General features: G+C 55.3%; 2 protein-coding genes and 1 long non-coding RNA gene across 10 annotated transcripts in view; 1 reads left to right on the forward strand and 2 right to left on the reverse strand.

The window, feature by feature from the left end:
• Positions 1-8,380, reverse strand: part of ARAP1 (ArfGAP with RhoGAP domain, ankyrin repeat and PH domain 1) — a 61,764-nt gene extending 53,384 nt beyond the window's left edge. For 2 of the 5 annotated variants that reach the window (XM_019975361.2, XM_019975360.2), the window contains exon 1: positions 8,242-8,379. The gene's annotated coding sequence lies outside the window, so the exon portion shown is untranslated. Of the gene's footprint in view, positions 1-8,034; positions 8,168-8,241 lie in introns of those variants that run through there. The other 3 variants (XM_070767598.1, XM_070767600.1, XM_070767599.1) reach the window with 3 other exon arrangements.
• A 76-nt stretch (positions 8,381-8,456) lies between these two features.
• LOC139176155 (uncharacterized) lies at positions 8,457-13,417 on the forward strand. Its single transcript, XR_011560619.1, has 2 exons — positions 8,457-9,244; positions 9,789-13,417. It is a non-coding gene; the product is annotated as an uncharacterized lncRNA (long non-coding RNA).
• Positions 10,063-13,730, reverse strand: part of STARD10 (StAR related lipid transfer domain containing 10) — a 33,792-nt gene continuing 30,124 nt past the window's right edge. For all 4 annotated transcript variants that reach the window (XM_070767605.1, XM_070767604.1, XM_070767603.1 and 1 more), the window contains 4 exons: positions 13,314-13,417; positions 12,557-12,674; positions 10,731-10,783; positions 10,063-10,483 (listed from right to left, as the gene is read on the reverse strand). In XM_070767605.1, the coding sequence (XP_070623706.1) occupies positions 10,238-10,483; positions 10,731-10,783; positions 12,557-12,674; positions 13,314-13,417 (521 nt within the window). In that variant the 3' untranslated portion in view covers positions 10,063-10,237. The remainder of the gene's footprint in view (positions 10,484-10,730; positions 10,784-12,556; positions 12,675-13,313; positions 13,418-13,730) is intronic.

A 13,730-nucleotide genomic window follows, 5' to 3' on the forward strand; every position in this document is an offset into this window, starting at 1 on the left:
ACATCTACAGAGGCCTGACTTACCCTGGTCAGGAACTTGGGGCAGGAGCCCGTGACATGGGTAGGGTAAGGGATGGCTGGAGGAGGCAGGTGTCGAGGTTCAAGGTTCGAGTCCGGAGCTCAAGGAGTGAAAGATTTAACTCTGAGATGCCTTGGCACTCTCCGTGGCTGGGCCTGCCCTTTCTCTCCACCTTTGAGGTTGCTCTAGCCACTTCCTACTGGGCCGGCCAGAAAAACACTGCTGAGGGGCCCTCACCCACACAGGGGAAGTCCTGACTCTCAGACACCACTGACGGTTCCCTGGAGCAGGTCTGAACAGCCCTAGACTTCCAGAAGTCTCTGAGCTCAACACCTGCCTCTCCTGCCTGCCTGCCTGCTCCTTCCATGGCTCCCCATTTCCCCCCACCCTCTGGCTCCCGCCCCTCACTCCTCCCTTCCAATCCCTTCCCTTCACTCTCACCTCTGGACACTAGATCTCCAGGAGTTTGCTCATCATGTTCCCTCTACCTCACCCTTCAAGTGTCACCTTCTCCAGGCAGCAGTTTCCAACCCCCATGGTCACAGCCTGGGTCACACAGAGATGTCACTATCATTGTGTCACATCTCACCCCAGCTTTGGCTGGGTGCCCCCTGAAGGCAGGACCAGGGTCTGATTTCCCTGCATCCTCAGCTACCAGCCTAAGGTTGGCAGACAGGGAATATCTACTGCTTGAATGAAATCTCCTGATTTTACAAGTGGAGAGCTAGGATCCCAGGCAAGTGATGATGTGCCCAAGGTCACACTGCTATCAGTGGCTAGAACCTGGCCCTCAGGCCGCCAGACCAGATGCCTCCCATTCTGCTCACACCCACCAGTTGCAGCTCCAGCTCCTGCCTGTCAGATCCCAGTCCTGTCTTTTCCTGGCCCCACATCCCCAAGCACCTGCTCCTGAGCCATTTAGGAACCTCCTAACCCAATCCTCCCCACCTCCAGAAGGGGAAAGTCAGCCCCAGAAAGGAACAAGAACCTAACCAGGGCCACACAAGTCAGGACAGGACCCAGACCACCCAGCCTGAACTGGAAAGAACTATTCCCAAGAAAAGAAGTATCAGGGGGAGGTGACCTCAGAGACACTGGACTAACCCCCCATCTCCAAGTGGCTGGGCCAGTCCCACACTAAGAAATGTGGATTTTCAAGTCACAGGCAGTAGAGGCAGATGACTGTTTGGGTTCACGTCCTGGAACAGAGCCCTTAGAACCATTAGACACTCCCTGCATCTCTGGCCTCCCTAGACTCAGCTATCCGTCTTTACAGCAAGGAGACACCAGGAGGAACAGCCCCAATCTGAGGAAAAGGCATCACTGACTTAATGGACATGAGTTTGAGTCAACTCCGGGAGTTGGTGATGGACAGGGAGGCCTGGCGTGCTGCAGTCCATGGGGTCACAAAGAGTCAGACATGACTGAGCGACTGAACTGAACTGAACTGAGGGACAAGGCAGGACCTGAGTTGGGCCTCCAGGACCCCTTTACCAAGCAAGAGATTCCAGCCCAAAGCTGTCTTACTGTCCTCTGGCAAAGCTCAGTCCCCAACCTGCCCCTTGGGGAGGCCCTGTCTCCCTAACATGCTAGAGCCTCTGGAAACACAGAACCACACAGGACGTGACTGGGTGAAGGTCCCCATTCAAATGGACAAAAGGTTCACCCAGCTCACATATCAAGGGGTGCAGAGCCAGGGACATGGAATGCTGATGGCACCCACGCAAAGGCAAAAGCACAGTCCTCCAAGGAAGAACCTGGGTTTGAGAACACACCCATGCACACACAGGAACACGCAGCAGAAAGGGGCTCACCCAGGCAGGAAGTCTTGCACTTCCCTCATGGGGTGGGAACAGCTCTCCACCCCATGGGGCAGCTCCTGCCTCCATGCCCAGGTCTCTTTGAGGGCAACTGCGGTGCCCACAGACCCACATGGGCACTGGGAGGAGATGGGGGAGGCACTGTGAACTACCTGAAGGCTCTCAGCCAAGGCCCAGTCTCCCTGTCTCCTGAGGAGGCTCAGGGCCTCCCGGGCCCAGGCCTCTGTCCACCATCCCATCAGAGCCCTTGAGCCTGGCTCTGACACTTCAGAGCTGAACCTGGGCCTGCTAAGCCACATTCCACACGTCCTGAGAGGGCCTGGTGCACCAGCAGTGTGACCAGGCATTGCCTGGGAGTCGAGCTGGGCCCCTCTCAATCCTAGTCCGGTGTCCAAGAGCACAGCCCCACCCACCCCCAGGGAGTAAAGAGGAGGCCTGGCCGCTGTCTGTCTTCTCCCCCACCCCCATTAAGATGGCTATCTCTTCAGCTACCACCTAGTCCATTCCAGGGCCTGGTTTTCAGATTTTTTGAGAGGTGTGTGCCTCCTGGGTGTGTCTGCTGGGAGCAGTGGGTACAAAGGGCACACAGGGCCTGGAGGTGGCTGGGCCTCTGTCTCCCCCCTGCCCCACCCCCACCCCAGGCAGCCCTGAGAAACTTTCCAGGCCTTGTCCATCTGGCACCAGATGGCCAGAGTGTGGCACAGGGCTTAGCCTCAACTCAGGATCCACTCAGCCCATCTCGAGGCTCTGTAGACTCTTGGACTCTCCAATCTAAGAAAACTGGAAGCTGGGATCACCAACACATAAAACCCCTGAATCCCAATGCCTACAATCTCAAGACTCCTAAAATCCCAGCTGCCCAATGTGGGGAGAGGGAGTGCAGGAATGGAGAAGCCCACCCCAACCCCCTGTCTGTGCTGTTTGGTTTCTGTCCTGAGCTGTCTGAACCTGGGAGCCTGGGAAGTCCCAGGTACTGCTTTTTTTTTTTAGAATTGAGTATTTTAAGGATTTACCTTTTCTTCTGTTCTATAGCAGCTCCTATTGATCATATTCATAAATCAACAGGAGATATTTGGGTTGCCATATCTTAGCGTATTTCTATAAATACAGATATTTTTAAAACGGTGCTGTTGCTTCTTGCTCCTTCCCTGAAGTTCCAGGAAAGTTGAGTCCATGACCAGCCAAAGGTCTCTCACTGAACCAGAGGCCAGGGACAGACCGGCCAAGCACCTGACTCTAGGCCTGACTACAGGCAGAGCCCTGGCCCAGCATTATGGTGGGAAAAAGAAGGAGGGGAGGGAAGGAGAGAAGGGGATGCCCAAAGGCAGGACAGTGCCCCCAGCGGGGGGAGCGAAGGCCACAGAGGAGACCCAGGCACCTGGGAGAGGGGACAATCTGCACTGGTACATAGTCAGCCCGGTTCCTGCTCCCCTGTCCTTCAGTCTGACCCACCCCAGCACTGGCCTGGCCAGGAGGGAGGGCAGCGCTGGGAAGGAGGGCTAGGCTCTGCCAAAGGCCCTGGGCAGCTGAGATTCCAGGTGTGACCTCAGATTCCCTGCCCTGAAAATAGGGACAGAGGGGTAGCTGTGAGAGGTCAGGGTCCTGCTTGTCCTCACAACAATGAGGAGGAGGAAGATTTTGCCACATCCTCCTCCCAGGGTGGGGCAGGTGTGCTCTCTGATCCCTGAATTCTCCTCTAGATCCCACTGGCCATGGGCATCACACTCTTGACCACAGCTGGTCTCTGCTTCTCGGCCTCTTAGCTCTGGAACCACGTTCCCCAGGTTTGTTCATTCAGTCTCAGATATCCCGCAGGTACCAGGCCCCAGGTACCTTGATAGGAATCCATTCTGGTGTGAAATGAAGTATTTCCTTGCATGTTCCCATACACAGAAAAGCGCTAAATTCCTTAATTTGAGATATCTGATTCTCCTTAATTAACAATAATCTTTTGATGTTCAAACTACCTGCCCCTTGCAGCAAGCTTCCGTGACTCCTCCCCCAGACTCCTGGGAATAGGTCTCTCGGGGTCACTGGAGATGCTGTTTCTGAGGCCTGAAGTCCTAAAAATTGCCACGAAATAAAACAGAACTCTCAACTGCTAGGTTGTGACTATTTTTTCCATTGACACTGGTTTGGTCAGAGAGGAAGACTTGGACTCTGTGACAAGGCAGGTGAGCAGTACTTGAAGGAAGCTCAGAGCTTCAGAGGCCCAGAAGGCCCTGACTAGGCGGAGAGGTGGAGTGCCTCCGAGTCCCAGTTCTCCCTTTCCTCAGCTGAAAGATTCTAGGCACATCACTTAACATCTACTGACCTCAGTTTTCTCATCAGTAAAAAGGAGAACCACTGTACTCAACCACTGCCCTTTCCTGTCCAGTTTATATAGGAGAACCACTGTCCAAACTGGACGGGACAAGAGCAGTGAGCAGGAGTTCCCTCATCCTAGGGCGACGGCACCTAGTACAGCCTGCAAGCTGGCATCCCATTCCCACAGCACATCACCAGGAAAGTCACCTGCCCGGGCGGCCCTCTAGTCCCTGCCTGCCTCCCCAACCAGGAGTTTCCAGGGAAGGATGGGGTTTGGCTCTTGTCTGCCTGCAGTATCTCCTAGTGCTCAGGGTTCTCACTGTGAAGTTTCAGAAATTCAGACTCCCAGCTCTTCCATATAATAAACGATCTCAGGAAAATTACATAACTTCTCAAGGCCTCAGTTTCTTCATTTGTAAAATGGGAACAGTGCCTAATCCATAAAACTATTGCTGAGGATTAAATGAAATCACTACATAAAATGTTTAGCATGGTGATTGAAACATAATAAGCTTCCAAGAAACAGTAGCTACTGCTACTAGTATTACTATCAAAAAATAATTTTGTTATTGAATTGGTCACTTAACTCCACACCTCCTCCCAGCAACTCTGACTGTCCCAATGGTCTGGGACAGACGTCCTGTTTATGGGACAGAATCTTTCTTCCCCTTCTGAACTATGTTCTAAAGGATGAGACAGCGAGAAATTCCACAGGAAGGTCACGTGGAAGACCAGCTATGCACTGCCCTCCCTCCCTCCACCTCTGGCCTTCCCTGAACCTGGGGTCATCTGCCTTCAGGGGCTGGGACTGTCCTCTCCAGAACCCTGGTTAGAATCTACAGGTCAGGGGGCCTGACAGTGGGGTGAGGGGGAGTCTAAGTGGACAAGATGTCCTCTCTGATCAGGGCTGGGGTATTGGTGTTAAGTCCCCGAACTTTGTTGGGAATGTACTTGTAGGGAATCTCTGACGGCCTCCTCATATCCTCCAGCTGTTCAAATCCTTGGTGCAGAATCTCTTCCTGAAACAAGAAATGCCCCGCCACACGGGGCTGTGGAGGGGGAAAAGAGTCCAGCCTGACTGAGACGTGGGACAGGGGCAGCCCAAGGAACTGGATTCTGCTCCTAAGGGAGGGACTGGATTCTGCTCCTAAGGGAGGGCCAGGTCTGCTTGGCTGGGGTCACACTCTGTGCTAGAGGCTGCGTTGGCCACTACCCAGGAGAAAGCCCCTCACTGAGAGGAACCCTGGATGGAGCTCAAGGAGTGAGCTCAAGGAGTGATGTCAGGCTGGGGGAGGGGAAATCAGATCACAAGAGGCAAACCAACGCCTGGGTCCTGACCCTGCCTCTACCACTTATTTGCTGTGATCTTGGGCAAGTTATCTAACCTCTCTGTGCCTCAGTTTCTTTATCTGTAGAACGGTACTTGACTTCTTAGCTTGTTGGGAGGACGAAACCAGTTAACATATGTAATAGTGCCCACAGAGGTGCTGTGTGCTTTGCCGAGGTCATTCTCACTGAAGCTATTACTCAGCTCTCTCTGAGGCTGTTTCTTCCTCTATGTTACTAGAAGATGACCCTTGTCTCACGGAATGATGTCAAGTTAAATAAAGTAACAAATTTGCGGTGTCAGGCACACGGTAGGTATTCAAATCAAGTAGAGCTCTCTCCATTTCCCTTTCCTCTCCCCAAGAGGGCCCAGACGAGAAGTTGGGTCACTTTGGACACCCCCTCCCGCCCCACCTCAGCCCAGGGCTTGCTGTGTGATCCTGGTCTGATCTCTGGCCCCTGACCTCGGTCTCCTTATCTATGAAAAAAGCTTCTGGGCCAAGTGATTCCTAACTGTCCGTGGCCTCCTTCCCATCTCCATTCCGTCCTTGCTTCTCCATTTCCAATTCATGTCCTACTGCACCCACTCCTTCAGCAACAGAACCCTGGGAACCCTAAAGTGGGGTGGAGAGGACAGCTGGTGGGCAAGAGGTACCCGCCTACAAGCAGCCCAGTACCCACCCCAGGTTCCCAAGGGTTAAGATCCAGAGTGAAGGGCGGGGGGCCAGGGTCAGTGCTGGACAGACGGGCCTGCAGCCCAGGGCCTGCCTCCCCTCCCCCTATCCTAGGAACAGAGGCCACTTGTTTGAGCATCAGCTGGCTGGCTTTGAGCTCAGCCAAAGGAAGAGTGGGGTGGGGAAGGGAAAGGGCCCCTGGAGAGTGGAGGGGACTCCCTTCTCTCCTAGGGCTTTGTACTAAGCTAGTCTACACCTAGCCCCTTGGACTCTCAGAGGCCCCTTACCCCTCTGAAGTGACTCCTTCCCCCCAGGTTCTCCCTGGGGGTGAGTGTTCTCCTTGTGGGTCAGTGAGTATTCTCCCAAACACTCTTGGTGGAGGTGTGGGGGTGGATTTAGACTCAGACAGGCTCAAATCTTGCTCCAGCAGTCTCTCTCTTTGGAGCTTGGAACCAGGTCTTATTACTCAACCCTGCAGACAGGGAAATGGAGAAGTCTGGGAATGTGCAGAGTCACACAGAGTTTGGTGGCTGCACAGAGACTGTCCCAGGTCCCAGTCAGTCCTGGGCTCTGCAGTCCCCTTTATCACAGAGTTCCAAGGAGATCCAGGAGGTTTGATGGGGAGAAAACTTCCCCAGGCGGGAGGGGGCGGGGGGCAGACGGGTAGTGGAGAAGACAAGCAACCTGCACAAACAGCTGAGGCTTGACACGTGGAAAGGCATGACTGGAGTCCGAGAGATGGTGGGGGTGAGGCTAGGGTTGACTGGGGAGGCCTGAATGCCCCAACGAAGCCTGGGAGAAATCTGTCCACTTCCACTTCACAGTTGTTAGGACTCTTGCCTGGGAACATCCCCTCCTGCCCTACTCCAGTGAGCAAGCAGCAAACGGGGAGAGGGGATCTCCAAGGCAGGGTCTGGACCATCCTCAGCCAACCATGGGTCTGGGGGGACCGGTTCTCTCTACACCCTACCTCTGCCACCTATTCCAGCCACTTCCATCTCTTTGTCATTCCTCAAACACACCACGCAAGTTCCTGCCTTTGCACAAGCTTTGCCTTCCTCTGAGAGTCCTTATCCTTGTGAATTACCACTTAACTGCCAAGGCCAATTCCAATCATCTCCTCTCTGAGCCTCCAAGAGTCTCAGTGTCTGATTCCACCCCAGTACCTGTCTGCACCTGTATTTGGACGCTGCTGGGCTCCTTCTACCCTGTAATGAGCTTGCTGGGAGGTCTCTCCCAGCCTAGACACACTGCTCTCTGAGCACAGGTATTCTGGGTGTCTCTGTCTGGACCTTGCTGCACAGTCAAATCCTTCCCTGAGTACCTCCGTACATCTGTCCAACCCTATAGCGCTCCCGCCACCAAACCTGGGGATCAAAGCAGGCTCCCCAGGACAGGAGCCTTGGGGGAGTGGGGTGCATATACCAGATGCCGACCAGAGCTCCCCAGCACTAAAAATCGGCCCTGGAGATCTGGGACCAGACACCCACCACACACCCTCAGACCGCATTCAGAGTTTGCTTCCTCCAGTCCCAATAACCCACTCCCGGCTTGACCCCGTTCAGTGAACACACACACCTCCTTTTTCCAGCAACTGGGCCAAGTAGGGGCTCTTGGGAGGCCATGCCCCCATTTACTGATGGGGAATTGGGGCGCAAAGACCGGAAGTCGTCTGCCCAAGATCACTAGAGCCCCAGGTCCAGTGCATAAGGTCATATGAACCAGCAGACCTGTAAGGGTCTCCGCAGTCAACGAAGTGGGAGCCTTCATTTCACAGATGAAAAAATCAAGGCGCCCGAAAGCGGGTTAGCTCTGGAACCTGGGAGGCTTCACGCCAAAGGGCTAAGGGCTGGAAGCCCCCTTTCCCGCCGGTTCGCCCTTCTCCCTACCGTCTCTGGTCCGACCGCATATCCTCAGGAGGCGACTGCATCCCCGCCGCCAGTCAGAAGACGTGACCTAGAGAAACTCCCGCGGAAGTAGGTGCCGGGCGCAGAGTTGCCGCGCAGCCTCGGCTTTCCCTTCCGCGGAATGGGGAAACTCCGGGCCACACCTGGCCAAGGGGCGGCGGACAGGGAAGCCCTGGCTGCCGTACTGACCTGTTCTGATCCAAGACTCCACGCGCGTAGCCGGGGCCCCGGCGCCACCAACTGCACCGTTGTAGTCAACTCGCGGCCGCAGGCCGGACGCGCCCACCCTGCCGGGCGCTTCCGCCCGCCCCACGTGACGCCCCGGGGAGGGGAAGGCGGGGAAGGGGGCAAGGACCCGCCCCCTTCCCGGCCACGCCCAGTCACGGTCCTGGAGTTCGCCGGCCTTGGGGACACGTTGATCTGTGCGTCTCCCCTGTCCATCTCGCTGCTCACAGATCCGTCTACGTCTCCTGAAGCTGAGGTCTGCCTCCCCTATCCCCGCCCTCTGAGTCTCCCATCTCCTCCTGAGCCTCTCCGCCTCCTGCCACCCCTCTCCCTGGGAGGGACAAGTCACAAACCGCCCCACCCCCAGAGCGGTAAGGGGCAGTGGGAAGCTGGAAAACCCAAGTTCCCGACCTCTTCCTCCAGAAGTCCTTACCCACTTCATTCTTCGAGAATATCCTACTTCTGTCCCTGGGCCCACATCTCTCAGGAGCAAGATGGTGGGGAAGATGCAAGTCAGAGTGTCCAAGGATCCCTTGGTTAAAGGCTGCAGCCTGAGATCCCGGCGGCCAGGCAGCTTCCCCGGCCTAGAGAATGGGAGATTTCCACTCATCCTACCCGCATACACAGCAGATGAGGGTCTGGGGTTTGACAGGCATTCCCAGGTCCTGTGTCCAGGGCTGAGATTGGGTGTCATTAATTTGAGCACCTACTACATGCCAAGCCCAGGGCTGGGCAACTTATTTCTTCTGTCTCAATCTGCCTGAAGGTAAAAACTATTACCCCAGGTTATAGATTAGGAAACGAGACTCCAAAGAAGCTCCAGGGCTTGCCCAAAGTTACAAAGCCAGTATTGGGTAAACCAGCCAAGTCTTAGTGAGTTACAGAATCTCCTGCCTACCCCTACTGGATATTCACCCTGCCCTTCCAAGAAAAAGTGGACTCCAAGTGTCTTCCTGACAAGGCAAAGGTAGGTTGTTTCCCGGGAGCGTGGAGGGCCAGACCTTGGGGAGAACTTAAACACTGGAGAGGGGTGGAGCACAGGGCCCTCCTCCAGACCTGAGAGCAGAGGTGACCCTCAAGCAGCAGAGGGCACCTGTGGGCTACAGAGAAAAGGAGAGGCCCAAGCATCCCTCTAGACTTCAAAGCTGCTGTGGGGAACACAGGACCAGGGAACTGGCATCTTGGCAAGGGGTTGGAGGCCCCACCTTTTCTGTTAGCACAGGCCTGAAGTAGAAAGAACTCAATTCACAGGGCCTGGTCCCTTCACTACACTGGAGTCTGATGACATTCCCCTCAACCCCCAAACTTCCTCCAGAGAATGCTGCCCCAACCTAAGCTCTGGGCCTACAGCCCTGTGGTCTGAGAGCCAAGGTGCTCTCTGCCCCTCCTTCTGTCACAACAGGCACGTGTCAGACCCCCAGCCCATAGGTTGGACCCAGGGAGTCTTAGGCTGCAGGTCTTACAATAGAACCCCATTCTCTGACCCTGACCAGACCTGCTTCTTCTCTTAGAGCAGTGAAAGTTAGCCTAAGAGCCTGAGTGAATAGCAGGATGAACACACAACAAGGACAGGTGGATGAATGAAGAGTAAACTAATGAATGAACACACCACGGACAGGAGGGTTGACAACCACCCCCGCTTCACATGGAGAAACGAGGGGATGTCTAAAGGAGCAAAAGCCCGTGATCAGTAATAAAATTAACAAAATGAACTGTAGAACAAAGGGACCGAGGGCGGTGCCCGTGCCCCGAGCAAGTGGGAAGGAGGCACAGTGATGAGCCAGATGAGGCTGTGGGATCATTTATTGGGGCTGTGTCCAGCCAGGCCGCAGCGCCAGCCTGGGCCCGAGCCCAGCGTCCCCAGGAGGCGCAGGAGGTGGGAGAGAGGAGAAAGCGGGGGAGGATCCGCCGCCTCTGGGCTCCGCCCCGTCGTATCGCCGTCCCTGCCATGGTGCAGCGCTCAGGTGAGCGAAGTGTCGTCATCGCTGCCCTCGCCGCCGGCGCTGCCTGTGCGATCCTCCCGGCTCTCTGCCACCGCGCTCTCGTCGATGTTCTCCAGCGAGTCCGCATGTTGCACCGACAGCTCCGACAGCGCCAGGCTGGGCAACGAGCTCTGCTCCGGGTGTAGCCACGGTTTGAAGTGTGGTTGATGCTTCTGCTTCCACTCAGGGTATTTGACGCACGCCTTGTACATCTTCTTCATGGCCTGAGGACCGGTTGTACCGCCGGATAAGGGGTGAGCTGGGAGCGGGACTAGGCCTTCACCACGCCCGCTCCCACGCCCTCCAGCGGCTCAGACCGCTGTTCCCAGGATCCTGACTCCTGCTCGGGTTTCGTAACCCAGCCCCTCAGCCCTGGCCCCGCCCCCTGACTCCCATTCCCGGACTCCATCCCTGTATCCCAGAACGCTCTCCCCGAAACCTCCACACCCGCCAAGTCCCATGGTCACTCACCTTGGGAGCCAGGAACTGAGAAGATTTATTCACCACCCATTTGGGTAAGGAGCCTATGAGGGCAGGAAAGGGTAGTGAGAAGAAAAAGGAAGCAGCAGCCGTAGGGATTCAAGGATCCAGCCCCCCACAAACACACACACCAGCTCCCTTACTCCAACCTGGGGTTTCCAGGTAGAACACACTCTTCTCCATAGGGAGGGGGCAGAGTGAGGCAAGTCCTGTAAGATGTCATCGACTTCACTCCCTCTTTCCACCTCAGACCAAGGTCCTCAGGCTCAACTCTCCACCTCTACCACCCTCCACCTCTACCACCCGACTGCCTCTGCCCTCTGCTGAGTCCAAGGGCTGCATGAAGGAAGACCACAGGGTCCAAGGTGATCACAGGCCACACATGAGTTAAAATCCTGCCAATCAAGCTTCTGCCTGCTGCCTCCCCTCAACTCACACTTACCCCCCTTTTCTCATACCCAGTCCCACTATCTTGAATGGCCCTGATGCTCATCCCCTGCTCTGCCTATCCTTTTAAGCCCCCTGCTGCATGACCTCTTCAGCCTGGCCTGACCTGGAATCCGTGGCCCGATTCTCCACCCGCCTCATCCCCAAGTGTCTGCTCTGCCTCTGACACCCAAAAAACTCACTCAGTGAGGTGCTGGGGAGCTCTGGGCCTGGGCCAGTGGACCCTCAGTGATGCTGGGGGGATACCCAGGCAAAGATGCTCAAGAGCCTACCCCTCCTCTAGTCATTCATTCATTCCCTCACTCACTCCACAGTCACTCAGTGACACCCACCCTGGACCAGCCCTGGGGACCCAGAGAGGAACTCACTGTCTGGGGGAGCCCGACAGTGTGCCAAGTGCTCTGCTAGAGGGGGATGGGCCCACAGGGCAGGGAGCCAGCAGCTCCTCTGGGTATCAGGGATAGAGGAGGTGAAGCAGCCCTGGAGGGATAAGTAAGGGCAGAGAGGTGTTTTAGGCTGAGGGAAAGGGTTGCTTAGACAAGTAGGAAGGTATAGCTCTGAGAAGGGACTGGGAAACCTAGGGAGGGGGGCTTAGACTTCACTGTGAGGACAATAGAAAAACCACAAAAGGATTTTAAGCAGAAGAGAGTCACAAGGAAATAAGTCCTTTGGAAAAAATCTGTATGGACAGACAGGGTGGCTGAGTGTGGAAAGAAATGACAGATTCAGGAGCTATTTAGGAGGTAGAATCAATACTAATTAACGATTTGGGAGCTGACATGAGGGGACCCCCCACAACCACCATGTTTTGGGCATGAGTGACTAGAGGGAAGAGACTCAGGAGAAGGGACAAGTTAGGGAGGGAGACAGTTCAGCATTGGACACATCGAGCCTCAGGTCCTAAGAGACATCCTGAGGGACACATTGAGGAGGCCAATGGCCACCGGGACCTGGATCTCAGCAGAGAGATATGTGGTCACCTAGCCACAGAAGCCTGGGGAGTGGCTGAGCCCTCCCAAGGGAAAAAGGACTGGGGTCTGGGAAACCCAGACCTCCAGGATAGAAGCCAACAAGACAGAGGGGGAGTAGCCAGTGAGAGGGGAGCAAGTCAGAGCATGGGGGCATAGGAGCCCAGGAAGAGAGCTGTAAGCTTCATCTTGGGGCAGTGACTACCACCTTGATCCTTGCTTTTCAAAACACTATAAAGTCTCAAACTTTGGCTCAAAGAATGTTTTGGGTACAGATGCCCCAAAATACAAAACCCCTCTTAACAGAGGCCCTTCTGGATCCCAGTAGATCAACTAGATCAAGTCCCATCGCCGTGGTATAGGGAAGGATCCCATGATGGGATTCCAGGGCCAAGCCCTCACCTTTGGGGTCCACCTGGGCCAGGTAGGTGATGACGCAGCTCTTGGGCCCCGTGCTCTGGATGAGGTAGCCCGTCTGGATGGACACAGCTCGGACCAAGTCTTTCCGAGGTGGGTATTTCTGGGGATGGAAGGCACAGGGAGGTGAGACTCAAGGTGTGGGAAAAGGTGGTGTCTTTGTGAGTACTAAATACACACACAGAATTGGTTCACATGCCCTGGCATTGACTCCAGGCCAGGCCTGATATCAGGGTAAGAAGAAAGAGAGGAGTCAGACTAGGTCATCATTATCCCTCTAAATTTCCTCTGTTCCCCTCCAGAAAGACCCCAGTCTGGGGTGAGGGTTTATAAGTACACACATGGGTGTGTGCATACACACACACACACACATACACACACTCATCCTTTCCCAGGCCACCTGCACTTGCCTGTCCTGCCTGCCATGGAAATCAAAACACAGCCTCAGGGAGGGCCAGGGGACCCTACCTCTCACTCCTGTTCCCTTTTTCCCAGCCAGCCCCTCCCACCCACTTGTCCAGAGTGATGGTCCACACTCGTCTGCTTAAAAGCCCCAGCAGGGAGACGAGCCATTATTCTCACTGTGTAGGTAGGAAACAGGGATAGGAGGCTTTGTGTCTGGACTGAAGTCACAGGGAAGTCTTGGTGGCAGCCAGGGGCCTCTCCCTGGGCTAGGCCTGCTGGCCTAGCCCTACCTGGTACCTTCCCCTGCCCACCCAGCAGGGAAGGCAGGTTGACTCACAGGATGTTTGACTGAGTAGTTCATAATGATGTAATCAGTGCCCATGGGCAGCCAGGAACGGAGGGTGATGACATCACGATTCTTCAGGGGCTTTGGACACCTCCCTGTGGAGGGCAAGGGACAGTTCAGCCAGACTACTAGCCTGCCTGCCTGAAAGGGGGTGGCAAAGCCCAGAGACACAGGGATGCTTGGTTAACTGCCGACTCCCCCTGATGTAAACAGGGACCCCAGACCTAATTTCTGGAGCTAGGAAGGAGACAGAACAGCCCCTCTCCCTTCCTGCATCCAGCTTCCCCTGCTCCTCACCACCTCACAGAGCCCTTACCTTGCTGGCCTGATCAGTTTGTGTATGTGAATGTGAGTGTAGGAGAAAACAGTGGTATTATTGTGTCTCCCTGAAGTGTGGGTAGGTGGGTG

The sequence above is a fragment of the Bos indicus genome, chromosome 15 (assembly GCF_029378745.1).
Source record: "Bos indicus isolate NIAB-ARS_2022 breed Sahiwal x Tharparkar chromosome 15, NIAB-ARS_B.indTharparkar_mat_pri_1.0, whole genome shotgun sequence".
NCBI lineage: Eukaryota > Metazoa > Chordata > Mammalia > Artiodactyla > Bovidae > Bos > Bos indicus.